The sequence below is a fragment of the Phoca vitulina genome, unplaced genomic scaffold (genome assembly GCF_004348235.1).
Source record: "Phoca vitulina isolate PV1807 unplaced genomic scaffold, GSC_HSeal_1.0 scaffold68, whole genome shotgun sequence".
Classification (NCBI taxonomy): domain Eukaryota; kingdom Metazoa; phylum Chordata; class Mammalia; order Carnivora; family Phocidae; genus Phoca; species Phoca vitulina.
This window is the reverse complement of record NW_022589771.1, coordinates 901,645-925,743: the sequence shown is the minus strand read 5'-3', so window position 1 is coordinate 925,743 and position 24,099 is coordinate 901,645. Positions and strand designations below refer to the sequence as shown.

The 24,099-nt window shown below is 41.1% G+C and overlaps 2 protein-coding genes across 9 annotated transcripts in view; one reads left to right on the top strand and one right to left on the bottom strand.

Annotated features, from left to right (window-relative positions):
* Positions 1 to 12,067, bottom strand: part of TTC3 (tetratricopeptide repeat domain 3) — a 118,357-nt gene extending 106,290 nt beyond the window's left edge. For 4 of the 7 annotated variants that reach the window (XM_032392649.1, XM_032392651.1, XM_032392653.1 and 1 more), the window contains exon 1: positions 11,879 to 12,067. The gene's annotated coding sequence lies outside the window, so the exon portion shown is untranslated. Of the gene's footprint in view, positions 1 to 1,752; positions 4,107 to 11,878 lie in introns of those variants that run through there. The other 3 variants (XM_032392660.1, XM_032392655.1, XM_032392650.1) reach the window with 3 other exon arrangements.
* Positions 12,068 to 12,225: 158 nt separating this feature from the next.
* Positions 12,226 to 21,603, top strand: PIGP (phosphatidylinositol glycan anchor biosynthesis class P). 2 transcript variants are annotated; one of them, XM_032392661.1, is made up of 5 exons: positions 12,226 to 12,393; positions 12,836 to 12,939; positions 18,934 to 19,006; positions 19,569 to 19,687; positions 20,982 to 21,603. In XM_032392661.1, exons 2-5 carry the CDS (start codon positions 12,858 to 12,860, stop codon positions 21,092 to 21,094), a joined length of 387 nt encoding a protein of 128 aa, XP_032248552.1. In that variant the 5' UTR covers positions 12,226 to 12,393; positions 12,836 to 12,857; the 3' UTR covers positions 21,095 to 21,603. The 2 variants fall into 2 exon arrangements, with proteins under 2 accessions (XP_032248552.1, XP_032248553.1); XM_032392662.1 differs by lacking the exon at positions 12,226 to 12,393 and adding an exon at positions 12,631 to 12,689.
* Positions 21,604 to 24,099: the final 2,496 nt, after the last annotated feature.

Here is a 24,099-nt window from a genome sequence, read left to right as displayed (position 1 = left end):
ATAGCCACAAAACATAAACATCACTAAAAAATGCAGCACAGTAGTCCTTCTAACTCTTGCCCAAGTGATGGCCTTCTTTTCATATCATCATCACCACCACTATTAACACCACTTCTTAGACTTTTCCACTTCACTATTGCCCGGCTATTGTTAGTACAAACCAAGTTTCTTTTTTCCTAAGCAAGACCACCATCGGTCCTCGAAATACAAATCTGTTTAATTCTTATTATGTCCAATTAGCCGTACGAAAACCTCATAGTATGAGAAGTGAAGAACAATAACAATCCTCCTAGCTAACTATTCATACTATTTGTCACACATCATACCGAGCATTTTTACACGCATTATCTCGTTCATCCTCTCGGCAATTCTCAGGTCCAATCATCACCTGCAGTGTATAGATGGGAAGCATTCTGAATAAAATTAATTTGCTCAAAGTCACCAAGCTAGGAAGGTTTCAAACGCAGATCCTCTGATTCCATAGTCTCTCCTCTCACTCTATTTCACTATATCTACCTTTCCTTGTCATTGCTACCTACTTAGCTCTTGCTTGTCCTGTTTAAGAACACTGGCTGTTAGTTCACAGTGTTCCCAGCTCTCCTCCAAACTCTCACCATCCCAGCCACATCAAGGCCCATGTAGACAATCCCTTCAAGACCCCAGCCTTGCTGTTGACCTCCTTGATTAAAATGATCTTCACCACCCAACACCTAGGCTCTTCCTTCCCAGGCTACACCTCAGATCACAGTGCAGGTCTAAACCAGTTTTTAAATCTTTAACTCTGATTAGCTCCTTTGACCACAACCAAGAGTCATACAGCTCGAGTCCTCCATCACCTACCACAGAAATCTTCATCCTCATCACAATTCTTCCTCCCTTCTCTCCCATTTCCTCCATTCTCATTCACTTTCAGCTTTCTGCAACTGGGTTTCTACTTCTGCCATTCAAGGGAAACTGCTCACAATAAGGTCATTAGTGACCTTCTACAATAGGTTGGTTATCTATCATGTCTGGAACGTGACCTGTTCTGGATGAACAGAGTTTAGGGAATTTAACTCCAAAAGTGAAAAAACAGACTAGGACCCAAAGTATGGAATGTAAGATGGGACACATGCTATCTTGGAAATAGACACACTTTTAAACTCATTTGCCTTACAAACATTTTTCGTATGTATACACAGAAAAAGCCAAAAACTCTCTGTCATAGCCCACATATCACCATCACGGCATTGATTACAATCCAGTTAATGTGCTCATACCCAGCAGACCGAGCCACTATGACATCATGCTGGTCATTGTCAGCCTGGCAAACCTCACTGATAGCACACCCTACACCAACTACACTGTAATTAGACACTGGTGTGATTTTTATTTTCTATTTTGTTTTTTAACCAGAGAGGTGACTGGCACAGGGGTTAATTAAGAGCATGGACTCTGAAATCAGATTGCCTAGGATTGAATCCTGGCTCCCCCATTTCCTGAGTATGTGATCTTGGGCAAGTCACTTTACCTCTCTGTACTTCAGTTCCTCATGTATCAAATGCAATAGCAATACTACCTACCTGATTAACCAGTTAACACATCTGTAGTGCTTAGAATAGTACATGGCATATAGAAAATGCTATAAATACCACCTTTCATTAACATTAGTATTAGGTGAGTATTTTTAAAAATCCACTGTTTAGATGCTTCCAGCTAAATGGTCTACCTTAATTGCTAAGTCCAAAGAGCACTTTTCAGCTTACAACTTACTTGACGCTGTTGACCACTTCCTCCTCCTCAGAACTCTTCATTTGGACTCCAAAGACCATCTTCTCCTGGTTCTCCTCCTATTCTTCTGGCTGCTTTTCCTCAGTCTCCATGGGCTCTTCTTCTCCATTCCCCGCCACCCAAATGTCAACTCTTTTCTTTTCAGGCTTACTCTCTCCTTGGTGACCTTATCCACCACACCCATGGCTTAAAGCAGCACTTTCTGAACTTCCATTATTTGCACAGCTTCACCATGATTTTTGCCATTTCCACATATCACATGTATTTTTATTTACTTAGTATTCCTCTTTTATTGGGCTCACTTGGCCTATGGGATAATATCCATGACATCACAGGTTTGATGCACAACTTATATCTTTCATACACATTAAATTCTTAACTATTAAAAAATCTATGTGCCACTTTAAATATCTCATACTGCACTGTAGCAAACAATCACTGAAACACCCAAATGCTGAAAAGTCTTTAATTTCTGCAGGCTGCATTGCATCTCTAGAGTTATTGGATCAACTGTTACTGGATCTTAAACAAGATGTCCCACAAGCCTCTCAAATTCATTAAGTTCAAAAATGAACTTATCTTTTTCCTCAAAAACAAACAAATGAAACCAAGGTCCTTCCTCTTTCTGTATGTTATCAGTCAATTGCTCTACATGCCACCTAGTTAACCAAACCAGCAATCTGGGGGTCAATCTAGACTCCCCAGTCTCTTTCAACATTCCTATCCAACTGACCACAAAGTCCTATCCTTTCTATCCACCTAAGAAATCTAAAATTAGCACCCACACACCTCTTCATGCCAGCAACACTGCCGTAATTGTCACTTCATCTTTTCTCCTCTGAACTAACTTAACAAGCAGCCTCCTAGCTGGTCACTTGCCTTCAACCTTGGCATTCTCTAAAACTCTGATCGTAACATTTCAGTGCTTAAAATCATTCAATAGCTTCCCTTCACCTTCAGAATAAAGTACAAACTCCCTACCATAGCATGGAAGGCCTTTTGTAATCCTGGTCCTGCTTTTATTTCCAGTCACTCCACAACATACAACTTAGAAGCCATTCATACTCAACTGCTTCTGATTCATAAACAAACCTTATTCTGCAACCACCTAATGCCTACCAGCCCTTAATACTCCATTCTGGGAAGCATTTCTTGATCTTCTCAATACTACCAATTTTCTTTCTGCACCTCTTCTCTGTAAGACCAGAGCACCCTGTCCATATCTTTTTGACAGCAGTTCTTACACTGGTCATCACGGATTTATCTTTGTAGGCCCAGAGGGTACACTGTGCCCTACTCATCTTGATTCCCTAACTATTTCTCAAATTTTTTATTCACACTACCCAAGTACAAAACCTTGTAAAATCCACTTGCCACCTATACTACTGTTACTCAGTATTTTTTCCTTGAGAATAATTCAACTTCTAACTTAGATGTAAACTTGTTTTAATAGAAAATTTGATATCACAAGAAATCTTACATTTGGTAGGACAGGTTTTATTTTTCTAATACAAACTCAAGCAAACATATTGCTAAAATTAAACATTAATGTAAAGGACTTCTAATCCCATCAGTTACAATGAACTAATGGGGGACTCTCACTGAAAAACAAAGTAGATCCTAGATTTTAAAAATTTTTAAATTTTGCTGAGCTCATAGAAATAGGGAACATTTAAAGCCACCCTTTCCCCCTGAAAGGAATAAACCTCTAGCTAAAAACTAAAGCTGACAGTCAAGAGCTACAAGTAATAATGCCAAGAGTAATAATGGACACTAAGCCCTGGGCCAGAAGCAAAGTGAGGAAACTGAGCCATGTAAACTCCCTGACTCCCAATGGAAGCGGATACAAATCCTATCAGATTTGTAGCACCCCCAAATCAAACTCTCAAGATCCCACAGGGAAAGATCAATCAAATAGGAGTTCATAACCAAAGATCATCAAGCAAAGGAGGTGACAACCCACCATGAGGCAGAGACAACAGAAAGAACAAGTCATAAATTTAGACCCCTAAAGACATCAGACATTGGGACTACCAGATACAGTCTACAGAATACCCATGGATTCAGAAAAACAAGCAAGCAACATGAGACTATAAAAGAAAAGATTTGGTGTGTCTAAAAAAAGAAGTGGAACTTTGAGAAATAAGAAATATGACTGTTAAAAGTAAAAGGAAAAAAATGGATGCACTTAAGAGAAGATTAAGCACAGATAAAGAGAAACTGATAAACTACAAGATGTGCCTGATAAAAATTACCCAGCATTGTAAATTCTGGTAAAGAAACAAGAAAATGAAAACTTTGAAAGATGAAAAGTAATTGATCTGGAAACAGTTCAATACATATACATTCAATTAAATTTCCAGAAGGAGAAGATAAAAGATAATATTTATTATAAGGCTCAAAATCATCTAGACCTCATGAAAGACAAAATTCAGAATCCAGAAACACGTGTATCCAAAAGAGAATAAATAAAAAGTAATCCCCATCAGACTTAGAAGGGAAATGACATAGCACCAAAGACAGAAAATCCAGTGCAACCAAAAGAAAAAGTATTTTCTTCAAAGTAGTGAAAATAAAACTGGCAGGAGGCTTTGCATGTAGAAGATTTTTACCATGTGGACAGAAAATAATCTATCAACCTAGAACTATATACCCATCGGAACTATCTCTCAAGAACAAGGATAAAATGAAAATAATTATATTTTTTAATTTTTTTATAAGATTTTATTTGTTTGAGAACACGCGCACACACACAGCAAAAGGCAGGGGCAGAGGAAGAGGGAGCAGACTCCCCGCTAAGCATGGAGCCCAATGCGGGGCTTGATCCCAGGATCCTAAGCGCCCTCAGGCACTTAACCAACTGAATCACCCAGGCACCCCTCAAAATAACTTTAGATAAAAACTGAGCTGACTACCAAAAGACTTGAACTAACTTCTAAAAAAATATCAATTAAAAGACATAAACTGACTGGATTAAAAGAAAAATCCAGGAATATATTCTTTATAACAGACATCTAGAATTTAAGGACATAAAAAAAGTGACAGTAAAAGGGCACCTGGGTGGCTCAGTCGGTTAACCGACTGCCTTCGGCTCAGGTCATGATCCTGGAGTCCCGGGATCGAGTCCTGCATCGGGCTCCCTGCTCGGCGGGGAGTCTGCTTCTCCCTCTGACCCTCACCCCTCTCATGCGCGCTCTCTCTCTCATTCTCTCTCTTAAATAAATAAATAAAAAATCTTTAAAAAAAAAAAAAAAAAAAGTGACAGTAAAATAAAGGAAAAGGATATTCCAGGTAAATTACCACCAAAAAAAAGGTGGGATAGATTAAATAGATACTAACAAAGAAAGCAAAATTAGGCATAGAGAGGATGAAAGCATAATAGAAAAGGTTCAATCCACGAGGAAAATAATGTTAAACTTTCATATATCTAATCAAAGTCTCAAAATACATTTAAAAAAAAGTTGTTAGAACTACAGAAAGTCAGTTAGAAGGTGGTAGTGGGCAATTGCAACACATCTCTCTCAATTAAGACAGGTGAAACAAAATAATAAAGACAGCCTGAACAACACAATTTACAAGCTTGAGCTAACAGATACATAACAATTAGAAAATACATACTTGTCACAAGTACACACTGAAAAGTTATAATTCACGATGTACAAGGCCCTAAGTCTAGGGAAAATATTTTTTAAAAGATAAAATACACACTACATTCTCTGATAACACAATTTAGAAGTGAATAACAGAAAGAAAAAATGTTAATGTAGATACTTTTGAAAATTAAACATATTTCAAAGAAAAATTTAAAACATGTAAGTCAAAGAAGAAATCAAAATGAAAATTTAGAAAGTACTTAGATTTGAAAGTTAATGAAAACACAATAAACTAAACAATGTTAGATAAACTGAAAGTAAATTTTGAACAAGTTTACAGCCTAACATACTTACACTAGGAAATAACAATGGCTGAAAATTAGTAAGTTAAGCGTGCAATTTAAGTTAGAAAAATGACATACGGCTAAGTCCAAAGACAGAATAAGTAAGTAAATTAAAAAAAAAAAAATCAATGAACTAAAACACAAAAATGTAATAGAAAGAATTAGGTCAAAAATTAATCGCTTGCCAAGATTAGTAAAATAGACAAACTTTTGGCAAGGTTAATCAAGAAAAAAAAGAAGCCACATACAAATAATGTTCAAAATGAGGAAGGGAACATTAACTACAGATAAAACAAATTAAAAAGAGAATTAAGAAAATACCATGAACTTGACACCCATCAACTTAAAATTTTTGTTGAAAACAAATTTCTTAAACTTACCAAAATCAATGAAAAGAAAAATCTGAAATGCTATTACTACTCAACTGCTAATCACTACTAAATTATTAACAATTTATAATCCATCTACAAAGAAAACATTAGGTCCAAATGATCATAGAGGTAAATTCCACCAAACTTTTAAGAAACAAATCATTCCTCGGGGCGCCTGGGTGGCTCAGTTGGTTAAGCGACTGCCTTCGGCTCAGGTCATGATCCTGGAGTCCCTGGATCGAGTCCCGCATCGGGCTCCCTGCTCGGCAGGGAGTCTGCTTCTCCCTCTGACCCTCCCCCCTCTCATGTGCTCTCTCTCTCTCTCATTCTGTCTCAAATAAATAAAATCTTTAAAAAAAAAAAAAGAAACAAATCATTCCAACCCAAACTGCCCAGGGAACAGAAAAAAAAAGAGCTATTCTCTAATTTGTATAAGGCCAGTGTAACCTTAATGCCAAAATCAGACAAGATAGTCAATAAAGAAAAATGATGGGTGATTTCACTCACAAACAGATACAAAAATCCTAAATAAAATATTAGCAAACTCAATCCAGTAGTTCACAAAAATACAATTCACTAAGATCAATTTGGGTTTATCTCAGTGAAGAATACAAAAGAGAATTAAGAATTTTAAAATATATAAATTAAAATTTATTACATTTAACAGATTAAAAAAGAAAAACCACAAAATATTTTTAAGTTTTTCTGTCCCATGCAGAAAAGCATGTGCCAAAATTACAAAGACTTCCCTAACTTAATAAAGAGAATCTACAGAAACTTAAAACAAAGATTTTTAATGGGGAAACATTCCCTTTAAAATCAGGAATAAAACATGTATGCCCACTATAATCACTTCTAAAGAACAACCATAATCACTTCCATTGAACATAGATGTAAAAGTATGCCAGCATATCAAGACCAGAAAAAAGAAATTGAAAGGGAAAATAATTGAAAGAACCAAGTGTCAGTGTTTGCAATGACTTAATTATTCACACAGAGAATTAGAGAAACTATATTAGAAATAATAAGAGTTTATCAAGTGATGGCTAAAGGTTAATATAAAAAATCCATTAAATTTCTATTTGCTAACAATAAAGTCAGAAAATAGAATCTTAAAAAATAATACCATTTATAAAAGGAACAAAACTACCAGAAACATGAGAATCAATCTTTTAAAAGTGTTAGATCTGTATGGAGAAAATTACAAAACTACATTAAAAGACATTGAAAACCTAAATAAATGGAAATACATACCATGTTCTCAGACAGGAAGGCTCAAAATCTTAAAGATTTCAATTCTCCCTCAAAGTGATTCAATAATTCCAATTAATTCCCAAAGAATTTTTCACGTCACTTGACAAGTTGATTCTTAAAACAAGAACAAAGGTCCAAGAACAGCTGAGACTCAAGACCCCTTGCCCCAAATAACAAGATTTCTGGTAAAGCCATAGGATTAATAATTATGACAGTGTGATATAACACAGAGATAGTCAAGCAGACAAGTGGCACAGAAAGGGGAGTCAGAAACAAACCCATGCTGGTGAACAGAGGGCCAATTCCATGCATGGTAGGAGGACAGTTGTAGCCACATGGAGGAAAAAAATGAACGTGGATCACTGCCTCACACTGTACACAAAAATCAATACTAGATGAATTATGAATTTAAATGTGAAAGACATCATTTTAAAATTTCTAAAAAGAAACCCAAGAGAATGTCTTTGTAATTCCAAGGCCAGGTAAAGCTTCCAATTAGATTACATTAAAATTAAGAACTTCTGTTCACCAAAACACACCATAAAGAGTAAAAAGACAAGCCATGAACTGGAAGAAGATATTTACAATGCATATAATCAACAAAGGATCAGTGTTACCAGTTTATTAGTTTTAAAAGACAACCCAAGAGAAAAATGGGTAAAAGATATGACCAGGTAATTCACAAAAGGGAAAACAGTTCATAAACATATGAAAAGATGCTCAAACTCATTAACAAAGAAATGCGAATTAAAATCACAAAGACACATCACTTCATACCCATTTGATTGGCAAATATTAAGAAATCTGATGATAATAAGTGTTGGAGTAGCTATAGATCAACTATATCTCTTATACACTGCTTATCAAAGTATATAAAAGTTGACAAAACTGCTGGCCAAAGTACAAGGTGGTACAACCACTTCAGAAAACAATTTGGTAAAGTTGAACATTCACACCCCATAATCCAGCAATTTGACTTCTAGCAAATAGCTTACCACAGTAGTATTCCAACCATTTTTTACTCACAAACCACTAAAAATTGTTTGAAATCATTTTCACACTAAGATGACATCTAAAAGTGTTCAGCCCAAGTTTAAATAATTGCAAATGATGAACTCTTGTGACTTAAAAATAAAACTGACATATCATTGGTTTAAACTGTTATAATTATTATAGCATAGGATTTATCAAAAATAACTACATACACTGATAATTAAACATAAAATGTGAAATTGTATTGCAAATGCAGCTCTTGAGATGGGAAGTACCTGGATTAGAAAAGGCTTTCTCTAACACTGTATATATATATATATATACTGGATTTTAAATTATCTGTGTTCCATGGAGTTTTTCTGCTTGAGACAATGCCTTAGTAATATTCCATGTGGGCAAGTGGTATGCCTTCCTTATCTAAGGTAGAAGTGCTACTAGGAAAGGTAAGGTAGAAAGCAGAACCAACAGGAGGCCTCTCTCACAGGCCTCAGGCATTACCAATTTTAAGAGTACACATGGAATTTAATGATCTAGAAAGTGATTCATTAATATCACTCCTGCCCAAGTACTCCCTAGAAATATCTTCATTACTCCCCTGGGGGTCACAAACCCCAGCATGAAAATTAGAGAAATTCTTGCAACTGTGTACCAGAAGATATGTACAAGAATCTTTGTAATAGCAAAACCTAGAAACAGCCAAATGTCCATCAAAGAATGCATACACTGTGTTATATTCACCTGTGGAATATTACACAGCAGTGAAAATTAATGACTTACATCTATACTCAGTATCAGTGACTCTTAGAAACAACATTGAGTGAAATAAGCAAGTCTCAGAAAACTGTATCCAGAATTCCTTTTTTTTAAACTCAAAAACAAAGAAACCATACAATACATTGTTGAGGGATATACACATATCTGACAAAATTATTTTTAAAAAGCAAAAAATGACACAGACAATTCAGGATAGTCACTCTGGAGATGAGCACATACAATATTGGTCATTTTGATTCTTGGATTGAGTGGTGTATTGATTGGTGTTCATTGTATTGTTTTGCTTCACAACCTGCATATATATTACATAGATTTTATTTTTTATTGTTTTATTGTTACATATATTTTGATTATATCAAGTATTACATTAAAGAGGAAAAAAGATTTTTCAAAACCATTCATTGTATTTTAAAAAGTAATTAAATCACCTCAACTGCCACTAAAGAGGTACATAAAACATACCATGGAAATTACTATCTTTACATCAACCATAGGTGCAAAATAAATTTTTACTCGAATTTATCTTATGAAGACCACGTGAGATAAAGACTGAGCCAGATAGCTGTGAGAGATGAACCCATCTGACACAGAGCAGAAGCCAAGGTGGCTACAAGCAAATTTAGCCATAAGCTAAAGTTACAAGGAAGCTGGTCAGTAAAGAGAAGGCAAAAAAGTAAAGGTCTAGTAACAAAGTATTAGCAAGGATGTGAGGAAATGGGTGTCCTCACTCAATACCAGTGAGAGTGAAAATTAGTACAACCACTTTGAGAGCTTCTATGATATTCAGTTAAGCTGAAGATGCACATATCCTAATATCCAGCAACTCTACTACTAGGTATATTTCCTAGAGAAACTTCCAAATGTGTGCACAAGCAGACAAGTACAAAGATGTTTATTGCAGGATTGTTTTGAGTCAAAAAACCAGAAACAACTTCAAAGTCCATCGATTGGGAAATGGATAAATTATGGTATATTCATACAATTGGATTCTATACCAGCAATTAAAATGAATGAACCAAAGATAACACAATTATCCAATTCATTTGTATATAAATCTCAAAATGTGATACTCATCAAAAAAATGCAAGTTGCAAAAAGACAGGTATCATTTAAAACCATTAAGATTTAAAACACATACCACCACACATTGTCTGTGGATTCATTGTGAACCAACTATAAAATATGCACGGGAATGATATACACAAGTCTGAACACGGTGGCTACCTCTAGGGAAGGAGGGACAGGAACTCGGAGCGCCTCCAACATCTGCAATTTTATTTCTCAAAATAAAAAAGGATCTGAAGTAAATTTGGCAAAATAATTACATTTGTAAATCTGAGTCATGGGTTGGTGAGATTCCCCCTGTGTATTTTATATGTGAAATATTTCAGAAATTAAAAAGGAAAAGGGAAATTAGGCAAAGGTAAGAAAATTGAACAAATGAACAGAAAGACACACCGAAACACAGCCTTTGAGCGCAGAGCATGAACCTTTGAGCAAGAAGCAGCGTAGGAGGTGGATCTTTAATCGGTTTGAAGTTTCCTTCCCTGTGTATCCTTGTAATAAATCCCATTTCCCTTAGGATAAAACGCAAATTTCTTGCAATAAAAAAATGTCCTAACTAGAGCTGTAACTATGAGAAAACTGCTGCCAAGGGAGAAGTAAAATCTGTACGATGTCTACCTTGAGTCCCCTCGCCAGGATGTTGGGCAGAATCAAGAGATAATTTATGTGAACGCCATAAAACACTATATGAATCGTAGTGGCACGTAGCTGAGCCCAGGCACAGCTAAAACGTATCTGCCCAGTTGGCGTGTATGCGTATTTTGGAAGGAGTCTGCAATTGAAGGGCTTTGGGCGTATTCGGAGCTTCTGGAAAAGGCACTCCGCACTGGTACCAGCCAAAATTCACCCACGCCTTGGCTCAATTTTTGGCCCTTGGCTCCCCCCTCATTCTGTCCCCAGAAGAGGCTGGCTCGACAGGCCACACCTGACGTCGTCAACACTACGGAGCAGCTGTCCAGACCAGCCTCCGTCTCTCCCTTCCCACTCGCGTCGGGGGAGGGAGGATGCTCCCGCGAGGAGGGAGGGGGCAGCGCTGGGTTGATTTTCCCACCCCCGGTCCCCTCCTGGGAGGGAAGCCACCCCCGGACTCGACTGCCATTCTCACGAAAACAGGTGGCGCAGACGTAAGGCACACAAAACAGAGAACGGGGCGCGCACGAACGTTCACGAACACTCGCGAACGAAGACGCGCACAAGGGAGATCATACACTCGACAAGACCCAGGCGCGGCACGCGCGCAGGGACACGCGAGGACGCACACCGGGGCGGGAGATGATCCAGGATGGGCTCACGACTGCAGAAGGCGCGGCCACGCGAGCGGGGGACGCGCGCCCCCCGGAGAGGGACGGTGACAAAGGGGGGCCGCCCACGCCGTCGCCAAGAACGGGCGCGACACAAAGAAGCCGGGAGTGGAAACACAGGCGCGTGCCCGCACGCCCGGACCGAGGGACCCCTCGCCTCTCAGGGGTGTCACCCTCCAGACGAGAGTGCGCGGGCAGCAGGGGGATGCGCACACAAAGGGGCTACTCCCACCCTCGCACAGATGCCCGGAGGCGCCCAAGGGGGCTGAAGGGGCCCGTTAGATAAAGGTGACACACCCACTGGGGGCAACAAAGGCGGCCACACCCCCAGCGCACCGGCACCCCAACCCACGCAGACACACCGGGGGCACCACAGCGAGCGACGCGGGGCGACGCGCACACACCACACTCACCACACACCCACGGAGGGGGTGTGGAGGGCCCCTCTCCCCGGGCATCTCGGCTGCAGCGCGATAAGGTGACACATCCGGGAGCCCCGCCGCGCGCCAGATGTGCACTCACCGGGGCCCGCCGCCCGCGAGCCTCGGACGCGGGCCGCCGCCGACGCCGCCGCCTCGGGCCCTCCACGTCAGCCAGCGGGCGGGCGGGAGCGGGCGGCGGCGCAGGCGACAAGCGCGTCACGTGGGCAACGCACATGCGCAGTCGTGCAACCCCGCCCGCTTCCGCGGCGGCGAGCAGAGCGATCCGGCCGTTCCCGGCGCTCGCGCGCTCCGGGCCGGCAAGGGTCGCGGTGCGCCTGCGCCTGGGCGGGAGGGGTGGGGGGGCGCCTTAGCGACCCGGCCTTTCCTTTAGTTTTTTCCTTTCTCGCCCCCGCGGAGGCTTTCCGGAAGGGGCTTGCGCGGGGGATCTGGCGCTGAAGTGGCCGAGCTGTCGGGAGGGGCCTGAGTGGGCGCTTCGAGGACCCAAGGTCAAGGGCCTCCCCCACCCCCCAACCCTTGAATAGGAAACAAGCTCCCGCATGAGGGCAGGGCCCGGTCCCGGGCGCCGTGGCCCAGACCTGGGGGGGCGCGCGTTCCCCGAGCCCGGCCCTGCCAAGCCCTTTCCGCAGGGAGGCGAATCCTGCAGGGTAGGAGCGGCGTCCGTACTTGCCCTGCTCTCCCCTCCCCTCCGCTGCAGGGTGCGCGCGCTTTGGCGTGTGCGCTTGTGTGCGCGCGCACGCGAGGTCTGGGGCGCGTGCGCGCGTGCAAGCGGTGTGTGTTGGAGGTGTGTGCGCAGGGGGGCGGTGTGCCTTGGTTTAGGCTAGGAAAAAAACTGCAAAGGCTGTGCCCATAGCAAAGCGATGAGGCTACAACAGACCAGTGATGAAGGGGAGTAAATCACTGACGATGAATTGTGTTTCTTTCCCACAGATTGTCTAAAGCCACAGGGAAAATGGTGGAAAATTCACCGTCGCCATTGCCAGAAAGAGCGATTTATGGCTTTGTTCTTTTCTTAAGCTCCCAGTTTGGCTTCAGTAAGTACTTTCCTGATGGATGGCCAGGGCCTCTTTTCTGGTGTTCAAGGACAAGGATATTACTGCATTTGTTCTTAGAATGTGCACATATGAGCTGTGATTGTTTCTACTTATGCCTCTTTTTAGGAAAACCTGAAGGGAACTTGTGTTTGGTATTTCATATGCCCGACACTAGTGTAAATAATCTCAACAAATACTTATACAGCACCAGACAGGATTGCAAAGTGAATAAAACCTGGTCCCCGTGGTCATAGTCTTCTGTACAAGACGGACAAGGGAATCTACAATTAACTGTGAAAAGAGCCATGAGAACCCAGTAGAGAAACATGAAATCAGACTGGGAAACAGGGTTAGCTTTCTCCCTGATAATAAGAAGGAAGGCAATAAGAAGGAAGTTGTGGGAAGGTTTTGAATGAAAGGTTTAGAGTGAGTAAGTTGGTGCAGGTGCAGCCGGTAGGAGCCAGGAAGCCAAGAGAATTAGGCTGGAGAAGTCATGTGCACTTTAGAGTCTTAGATCTGGCTTAGTTCCCGGAAGATCCTGTTTTCCAGATAAGGAAACCGATGCTCACTGAGACACTGCTGTGCCCAGGGTCACACAGCAGGCCCCCCATCTCTAAAGGATGTTGGAATTATAAGGAATACAACAGGGAAAAAATTGGGTGCCCCCATCCAACTTTTCGGAATTTTGTGGAAACCAGGGAAGTGAGGGAGTGGTGGTTTCTCTGAACCCTGACTGCATTGGTACAGCCAACCATGCTGTTGGCGAGGGTCGTGTATGGAGTAAAGAGGTTGTGACTTGAGTTCAAATCATGACTCCTCCGGGGACTAGCTCTGTCACCTGGCACCATTTGCCCACGCTCTTGAACCTTCAGGTTCTTCATCTGTAAAAGGGTGGTGATAATGTTTATTGAATGCTTATTATGTGCAAGACAGTCCTGTGAGGTAGGTATTGTTATTATTGTCCTCATTTTACAGATGACGATCCTGAGGCATGGGGTTTTAGGAATGTGCCCAGGGTCACCCAGCCAGAAACTGATAGAGCTGGAATTTGAACCCAGACACTGGGTTGACTTCACTGTGCTGCCCTTTAGAGCTGTTGTGAGGATTAATTGCTTGATTCATGGAAAGTGCTTAAAACAATACAAAAGATTGATAAGTACTCAGTAAATGTTGGCTGCTACTTCAGTGTTACCATTGTTTAAATCCCTGTTCTGTAGGGTATTTGAAAAGATTAGAAACTATAGGAATAAATAAAGGCAATGACTTTAAGACTTAAATCCAGTAACACCCACTGTTTTTAACCTTTTGAGGAACCACCATACTGTTTTCCAGAGTGGCTGCACCAGTTTGCATTCCCACCAACAGTGCAAGAGGGCTCCCCTTTCTCCATGTCCTCGCCAACACCTGTTGTATCTTGTGTGGTTAATTTTAGCCATTCTGACAGGTGGGAGGTGGTATCTCATTATAGTTTTGATTTGCATTTCCCCAATGATGAGTGATGTTGAGCATCTTTTCACATGTCTATTGGCCATCTGTAGTCTTCTTTGGAAAAATGTCTTCTGCCCATTTTTTAAATTGGGTTATTTGTTGTTCGGGTGTTGAGTTCTTTCGGTTCTTTTTATGTTTTCAGTACTAACCCTTTACCAGATATGTGATTTGCAAATGTCTTCTCCCATTCTGTAGGTTGCCTTTTAGTTTCAGTTTTTTTTTTTTTAAGATTTTATTTATTTGACAGAGAGAGACATAGCGAGAGCAGGAACACAAGCAGGGGGAGTGGGAGAGGGAGAAGCAGGCTTCCCGCTGAGCAGGGAACCCGATGTGGGGCTCGATCCCAGGACCCTCGGATCATGACCTGAGCCGAAGGCAGACGCTTAACGACTGAGCCACCCAGGCACCCCTGCCTTTTAGTTTTGTTGATTGTTTCCTTCACTGTGCAGAAGCTTTTTATTTTGGTGATGTCCAATACTTTATTTCTGCTTTTGTTTCTTTGGCCTCCGGAGACGTATCTAGTAAGAAGTCGTTATGGCCCACAACCAAAAGTTAATGCTACAAATTTTTGAGTGCTTACCACACGCCAGGCACTGTTACAGGCAAAGGAGGAGCAAAATATTCAAAAATTTCCTGCTCTCAGAGGGATTTCATTCTAGCAGGAGGAGATAGCCAATGAACAAATTAAATAAGTAATACATATATGATAACATGTACCATGGGGAAAAATTAAGAAAGGAGGATAAGGAACGGGAGGAGGTTGCTATTTTAAAGACAGCAGTCTGGAAGTGCCTCACTGAGAGATGAGATTTAACCACAGACATGAAAAGTGCAAGTTAGCCATGGAGCAATCTGGGGAAAGGGCCTGCCAGACAGAGAATGGACAGTACAGAAGCCTTTAGAAGAGCATGCCTGTGGATCCAAGGAACAGGTGGAGGTCAGTAAGGTTGAAGTCTGAGAAGGTGAGGCAAGAAGTAACAGGATAGAGGTCAGAGACCCTATCCGGCAGTTATGATAAAACTAGGTGGTGGGTGCAAGAGGGTTACAGGATTTTCTCTACGTTTAAATATTTACTGAATTAAAAACAAGGCAGTTTTCTTAGTCTGCTCAGGCCTCTGTAACAAAATGCCGTAGACTGGGAGGCTTAAACAATAGACATTTCTCATGGTTCTGGAAGCTGGGAAGTGTAAGATCAGGGTGCCAGCATGGTTGGGTTCTTGGTGAAGACCTTCCTGGTTTGCAGACAACCACCTTCTTGCTGTGTCCTTACATAGTAGAGAGAGAGTAAAAGGAAGCTCTGGTCTCTGACTTTCCTTATACGGGCACTAATCCCATCATGTGGCCCCACCCTCATGACCTTCTCCAAACCTAACTACCTCCCAAAGGCCCTACCTCCAAATACCACCACACCGGGGATTCGAGCTTCAACATATGAATTTGGGGGACATGCAAACATTCGGTCCATAACAGTAATTATGGATTTTGATGAAAGCTTTGAAGGAAATAGAGGGAAGTGATAGGGAGTAAGGAGAGTGTGGTGGATGGGACACAGTTGGAGTATCAAGTGATGGGGAATGCCTCATTTAAGAAGGTGATATTTGAGCTAAGACATGATGGAAGAGAAGGAGTCATCCATTGAAAGAGTCAAAGGAAGAACATTCTGGGCAGACAGCACTGTAAGTGCAGTGGCCCTGAGACACTGGAGCTAGAGCATAGTGCACCAGGACTAGAAGTTGGAGAGGTGGGCAGAACGTTTAAGTCCTTGCAAGCCCTGGTAAGGAGTTTGGATTTTATTCTAAAGGTATTTAATTTATTCTAAGGGTTTGGGCAAGTCAAGTGATCTGGTCAAATTTGTATTTTTGGAAGATCACTCATTGCTGTGTGGAAAAGGACTGCTCAGGTATTCTGTCCTCAGGCTTGAAAAAAAAATTTTTTTGACAGAGCAGGGGAGGCGCAGAGGGAGAGAATCTCCAGCAGGCTCCACACCCAGCGAGGAGCCAATCCCACCACCCTGAGATCATGATCTGAGCCTAAATCAAGAGTCAGATGCTTAACCCGCTGAGCCCCACAGGCGCCCCAAGGCTTGAAATTTCTAGACACCCTCTCTAAAAACCTGGGAGCTGTTCTTCACTTAACAGTCTTTCTCCTCCTAACTCATTCCTCCGCTCCTGCCGCTGAATCTGGCGGGCTTCTTACTGCCTCTGCCAGAGATGCGTCCTGCACACAACCATCCCAGCTCTCTTTGGATCACGGCAGGGAACACCATTTTCTCCTATTTACTTCCTTCCTCCTTCATAGGCCCCAACCGTATATCTTTCTAATCTGGCTAATCCCCTGACTCCTCTGCTTAAGACCTCTGGTTGGGGTAGGAATGGTTATTTCTCTTTGTAGTTTGCTGTGTCTTTAAAGTTAAAAACAAACGAAATACCCAGTTCTCCCCATTGCCTGGAGCATAAAGTCCAAGTTCCTTGTACAACATATTTCATGATCTGGGACCTGTTTGCATTTCCAGCTTTATTTCTCAGCACTCACAGCCTCACGCTTTATGCCCCATTCACTCTAAACGGCTTAAAGTTACCCCCAGATACATCACATCCCTCCTCACTTGTGTGTTTTTACTAATGCTCTTGCTGCTGCTTGAAACCATAGTATGAGCACACTGTCTGGGTTCACATTCCAGCCCAGTAACTTTTAGTGTAAGATCCCAAGCAAGTTACTTAAATTCCCTATGCCTTGATTTTTTCAAATCTGTGGATCAGGGATAATAATAGCATGCATCCCAAAGGGTTTGGAAAGGGTCGAATAAGCTAATGCATGGGAAGTTCCTGCCACTACATTTGACTCATTTCTGTCTCGTACACTAGTTTGTGAGAATAGGGTCTGTGTCTTTTATTTCTGTATAGCCTTGACTTTTACATAGTGCCTGGCATATAGTAGATGTTCAATAAATGCTCATTCATTGAATTAATTAAAGTCAATCACTTCCATTTATGAATTTATATTATGTTTTCCCGCTCTTTGTATTTCATTCATCTTAAAAACTATCACAAGCTGCAAGCCTGTCCCATGCCACCTTTTCTCTCTACCATCTAGTCACACCAGATCCCTTATCAGATCCCTCGCGCTCTCTCTGTGGATCATGGCAGCAAACACCATTTTCTCATATTTCCTTCCTTCCTTATCTGCAGGCCCCAGACATATACATTTTTAATCTGGCTAATCCCCTACTGATTATTTAGGTCCCAGTTTAGTCACTTCCTCCAGGAAATCTTTCCTGACCATTAACATCACCTCTATCAGCACTAGAGTGGGCTAAGATCCTTCTTGTGTGCTCCTGTATCACCTTTTATTACACATTCACACTTAACCACAGTGTAATGAAAATATCAGTTTATTCTATTCCCCTCCCCTAGATTTTAAGCTTGGGAAGGAGAGACCATGTCTTTTGGGTTCGCCACTGTTTCTCATGCTCCTGATGTAGAATATGAATCCTTCAACATCATTGATACAGATAGTTTGAAATTTGTCTATGCCCCTTACCTTGGGCAGAGGATGTAACATTTCAAAGATTTCATTTACTACTCTGTAAAAACGGCGTACATATCATAGGATTGTTTTAAGGATTAAATTAAATAATGCATGTGAAATGCTTTGAAGTGTGCTTAGCCCACAGTGAGTGCTTGGAGGTTAGCTGTTGTTTTTACAAATTAACAATAAAGGGTTCCACAAAGACTGGGCTTGAGGGAAATAAGATTGTATTCTGGGAGATGAGGCAGAAGCCCGTCATGCGGTGGATCAGAACAAGGGTAGATAAATTCACCTTTAAGCAACCAGTGTCTATAATCATTTCAACCCTGTGGGAATGAAGTGTTGAATAGCTACTATATATAAAGCAAATTGCTAGGTGCTGTAAGGATCCCAACAATTACTAAGATGTGATTTCTCCCCTTAAATTGCTTAAAATACAGTATGAGAGTTAAGACGTGTTTTAGAAAAAAGACTAACGGGGGAAACAGAGTTGTTTAATGGGCATAGAGTTTTAGATTTGCGAGATGGTAAAGTTCTAGAGATCATTTCACGGCAATGCAAATAGACTACTTTAAGTGTCATAAATATTATAAGAATGATAGAAATAAGGAGCTAGGAGACAAAGGAAAGAAAACTCAATTCTGAGGTGATCAGGGAATCTTCAAAGAGCTTTTTGGTTTTTGTTTGTTGTTGTTTAAATATTTATTTTAGAGAGGGAGCGAGAGAGCGCGCATGAGCAGGAGGGTCAGAGGGAGAGGGATAGGGAAAAAGAGAATCTTAAGTAAACTCTGTGGTGAGCACAGAACCTGATAGGGGCTCCATCCCACAACCCTGAGATCATGACCTGAGCCTAAATCAAGAATTGGACGCTTAACTGACTGAGCCACCAGGCGTACCAGGTGTTTTATCTGAACCTTGATAAACTAGATGCATGCCTAAATGACTTCTCTTTTTTCTTGTTTTTGTTCCTCTCTGCAGTCCTGTATCTCGTGTGGGCATTTATTCCTGAATCTTGGCTAAACTCCTTAGGATTAACCTATTGGCCTCAAAAGTAAGTTTAATGTTTTTCTTAAATAAAAATGTATTAATACTGTTTTTAAGGATCATAGTTTTTCCTTAAGACTACCCAAATTGTAAATATTTATCCTTTTAAGATCCATAAATAGCCATAATGAAATTTAAAGCTTTTCAGAGGTCATTATTAATACACCTCTAATTCAGGATGGCGGGATGAACACACATCATTGTCTCTATTTCCTCCTAACATCTTGCTAAGATAACACTATACAAGAAAAATGTTTAAGGTGTAAACCCACAGGAACAAATAATGGGATAGCAGATAAGAAGTATCAAAAGAATTCAAGGAAATGGATTGCAGACAGGTGAGAGGTAACTGACTTAGTTTCCACTTTTTCCATGGTGCTACGGTAGGGAACGATGCAGGATTGCAGCTTTTCATTACAGGCCTTGTAGAACGATTTGACTGTCTTTTATATACATGTATTATTTTAATAAAAAAATCAGATTTAAAAAGCATGTTAACTCGGTGATGGACTCTTGAGAATGATGACTTTATAGCAGTTTAATATTTTCTTTAATATTTTCTTCTACAGATACTGGGCAGTTGCATTGCCCGTCTACTTCCTCATTACTGTAGTAATTGGTTATGTACTCTTATTTGGAATAAACATGATGAGTACCTCTCCACTCAACTCCATTCATACAATCACAGGTAAATGTATATCAAAGGGAAGTGCTGGGGGAGGGAAGAGCAAGGTATTAGCTGTTTTATCAAGAAAAGCAACTAAGAATAGGCTGTAGTAGGTGACACATGTCAGCACAAGAAAAAGAACCTAGGAGAAATAAATACAAAGTTATACCAGAGGATATGTTTATGTGGCAGAAATAAATTCTGATGAATATGCTATTTATAGCACCAGTCATCAGGTATATTTTCCCATAAAGACCACAAGTATATAATATGTTCCTTAGCAACTGTGCCTGAGAAAAACATATTTTATCCTAAACGGGCAGTGTTGATCAAACAATGGCAAATAGGTCCATGCAGACCCTGTTCAGTAGAGGGATTTGAGAGTGTGCATGCTCTTCAGGATCCTTGTATACACCTGACCCCAATTATGTAGATAAAAGAGCCACGGCATGTTTTTGTAGTTTTTTTTTTTAATTCCCCTAAGTCTAAAAATTAAAATAAATTCCTGACCTTGCTTAGATTCTAGGAGGTGAAGGGGTTTTTTAAGTTGCTTGGTATGATTTTTAACTTTTGAAAGCCTTTTTTCATGAGCTTATACAGTGTATTTTGAAAACCAGTTCTAGTATTTTTATATTTCTTTCTGATAAGCTACTGTATTCCCTGTCTTCTTGCCTAAAATTACAGCAGATAGATAATTTGTGCAATGAGGGGACATTGTTAAGTTTGCATGAATGATTGTACCAAATGATTTGATAGTTTGGGGTGTCGGATTAAATATATTTTCTAAGCCTTCATATAATTCTGTCCCTACGAGAAATGTGCAGATGGGACTTTAATCATCATTGTACAGTTGAATGAATGAAATATTTCTTATCCTAGAGATGCAGAAAATACCTTCCTGATTTTTATTCTAATTGGGACATTTCTTCTAAAGAGAGAATTTAAGTAGTCTTTTAATTTAAGAAGTCTTTTAATTATGTTAAACACGGTATTTGTCATTATGCCAATATTAGCCTAGTAAACTATGCAGTGGATCTCCGTAAACCACAGAAATGGTAAAAGAGGGGCTCCTGGGTGGCTCAGTTGGTTAAGTGTCTGCCTTCAGCTCCGGTCATGATCCCAGGGTACTGGGATCGAGCCCCGCATCAGGCTCCCTGCTCCGCGGGAAGCCTGCTTCTCCTTCTCTCACTCCCCCTGCTTGTGTTCTCTCTCTCACTGTGTCTCTCTCTGTCAAATAAATAAATAAAATCTTTAAAAAAAGAAATGGTAGAAGAAATTGCTTGGGTAAACAGAGCTTTTTGTCCTCTTCTTACAGATAACTATGCTAAAAATCAACAGCAGAAGAAATACCAAGAAGAGGCCATCCCAGCATTAAGAGATATTCCTATTAGTGAAGTAAACCAAATGTTCTTCCTGGCAACTAAATAACTTTATGCCAAAAACTAAATTGTATGTAGACTAACACTGAGCATTTACTATAATTTTTTATATAATAATTTTGACCATAATTATTTTGACTCTCTCGTACCCAATATTGAAATGTAAACAAAGTAAGTTGATGCTTTTAGATTAAGTTATATTAATATTATAAAAGTTCTTGAGTATTAGTTATTAACAGAATAAATAAAATACTGCATTACCATATAGCAGACTTGTTAAAAAAAATAAGTATCAGTAAAAACAAGAAGTCCCTCCAGAGAAGCATTCATGTTATGATTTTTAAATGGCAATTATGTCCTTCCTGCTGTTTTTTTCTTAGAGGCCCAGAATTCAAACTCTTAGATTTGGGAGAGGGGTACATTGAATTTGTGTGTTCTTCCATCATATTTGTGTCTAAGAAAGAAACATTTGTTGAGTACTTACTACATACCAGGTATTTTTCTAGATATAGCAATGATAAGATTCTTTCTGAAAGAGCCTACATTTCAGAAGCAGATTGAGACAGACTAAGCAAATAAGCAAATATTATTTGATGAGTGCTATGCAGAGAATTAAGATAGTATAATGTTCTAGAAAGTAAAGGGGTGACTACTTTAGCTTGGGTGGTCCGGGAAGGCTGTTCAGAGAGAGGCAGTTGAGGTGGAAATGTGATTAGCAAAAGCCAGGAGCCCATCAGAAGGATTGGGAATGTGGGAGAGCTTGCAGGTAAGAAGCAGCGGGGGGCAGAGACCTCCAGGTGGGAAGGAGCTCAGTGTGGACAGAAGGCCAGCAGGGGGCCTCGAGCACACTGCCCCAGGGAGTGTGGTCTCAGGGGAGCCTGGAGAGGCCCAGCACCACTGCACTGCTGCAGGGGGCTTTGTAGGCCAGCTTGGGAAGTCTGGAATTAAGTGTCAGTGTGATGAGTTGGAGGCCCTTTAGATTCTGAGCTGGAGGGAGGCTTTGAGGAAAGGCATGACCTGGCTCAGTGCATGTCTTGAAAAAGTTGCTCAGGCTGGTGGATAGAGGATGGATTCAGGAGGGAGGGTTGGGGGTGGGGCAGGAGTATGGAAGTGAGGGGGCCGCTCTAAGTGGTGGCAGTGGTGCTGGGGATGAGCGGGTCGCTCTGCAGCCTTTGTCAGAGACACAGCTGACGGACAGGGTGTGTGGATCTGGTTGTGCGGAGTGGGCGGCTGCTGAAAGAAGTGATCGCGGGGCATTCCTGGGGTCTCTGGATCGATGAGCTGAGTAGATGGTTATGCTTTTTACTGAACCAGACAGTATTTGGGGAAGTTGAGGGGGTTGGAGGATTCAGTATATGAATTCGTTTGAGTGACTCCTCCTTGTTAATACCTAGTTGTGTCCACGTGAGATTGAGAAGCTTGGATAGAAATAAGTTTTAAAAATCATATGGGGCGCCTGGATGGCTCAGTTGTTAAGCGTCTGCCTTCGGCTCAGGTCATGATCCCGGGGTCCTGGGATGGAGCCCCGCATCGGAATGCCTGCTCAGCGGGAAGCCTGCTTCTCCCTCTCTGTCTGCCTGCAGCTTCCCCTGCCTGTGCTCTCTCTCTCTGTCAAATAAATAAATAAATAATCTTTAAAAACAAAAAACAAAACAAAAACAGACCATATGTAACTTAGCAAGAGCGTACTGACAGTCGGCCAGTGGGACCCAATCCCAACTCCTCAGGCATCCGAGGCCTTCTAACTTTTGACACCCGAAGTCTCTGTACAGGATGGAGCCACACATTTTTGTGCAAATTTAACTATACCTCCTGTAAAAAGAAGAAAAAGAAACTATTAATTTTAAATAGTTGAGAAAACCAGGGCTTCCATTTTTCATAACCGTATCCCTGCCTTGTAAGCATAAGACAGGTGACATGAATCTGCTATTTCTAGTCTGTCGTTTGTCCCAGCTCCTGCATTTCTAGGGTAAGAGCATGTCCCCACACTTCAGTTTGAGAGGACCAGTTGGCTCCATCCAGGGTAGAACGGTAAATAAACAAAAAATATCTGTTTATACAGTGGAAAACTGGGGCACCTGGGTGGCTCAGTCGTTAAGCGTCTGCCTTCGGCTCAGGTAATGAACCCAGGGTCCTGGGATCGAGCCCCGCATCGGGCTCCCTGCTCAGCGGGAAGCCTGCTTCTCCCTCTCCCACTCCCCCTGCTTGTGTTCCCTCTCGCTGTGTCTCTCTCTGTCAAATAAGTAAATAAAATCTTTAAAAAATAAATATATGGTGGAAAACCACACAGCCATGCAAACAAGAACAAATCACTGCTCTACCTAACTACATGAATGAATATCACACACACGTTGGGGAAAAAAACAGACATAAAAGAATATATAGTGTATAATTCCATTTATATGAAACTCAAAATCAGGAAAAACGAACCTTTGGTGATAACTATACAATAGGAGTATTAACCAGGAGAGGCATGAGGGAACCCGTTGGGAGGTTAAAAATGCCCTGCATCTTGATCTGGGTTATAGTTACTTGGCTATAACAGAAGCATACTGTTAATATCATTTAACTTGTGCTTTTTAAAATTGAATCATAGTTGACATAACATACTATCTTAATTTCAGGTGTACAAGGTAGCCGTTTGATATTTTTATACATCACAAAATGCTCACCACAATGGGACTAGTTACCATCTGTCACCATATAAAGTGATTACAGTGTTATTGCCTATATTCCCTATGCTGGACATTACATCCCTGTGGCTTATTTTATAAGAAGTTTGTACCTCCTAATCCCCTTTAGATGTTCCACACATCCCCCCCACCCAAGATCTGTTCCCTTGACGTAACATCAATAAAAAGGTAAAGATGCCTATGCCCCATCCCTAGAAATTTTAATTCATTGGTCTGGAGTGGGGCCCAAGGAGGGGTAGCTTTTAATGACTCCTGGACACTGAACAACTTGCAGCCAGGACTGAGAACTGCCTGCTTTAATCCATTGGCTTTAACAACCTGTGGTCAACCCAGAGCGGCAGTTTCTTTGGAAGAATGGGTC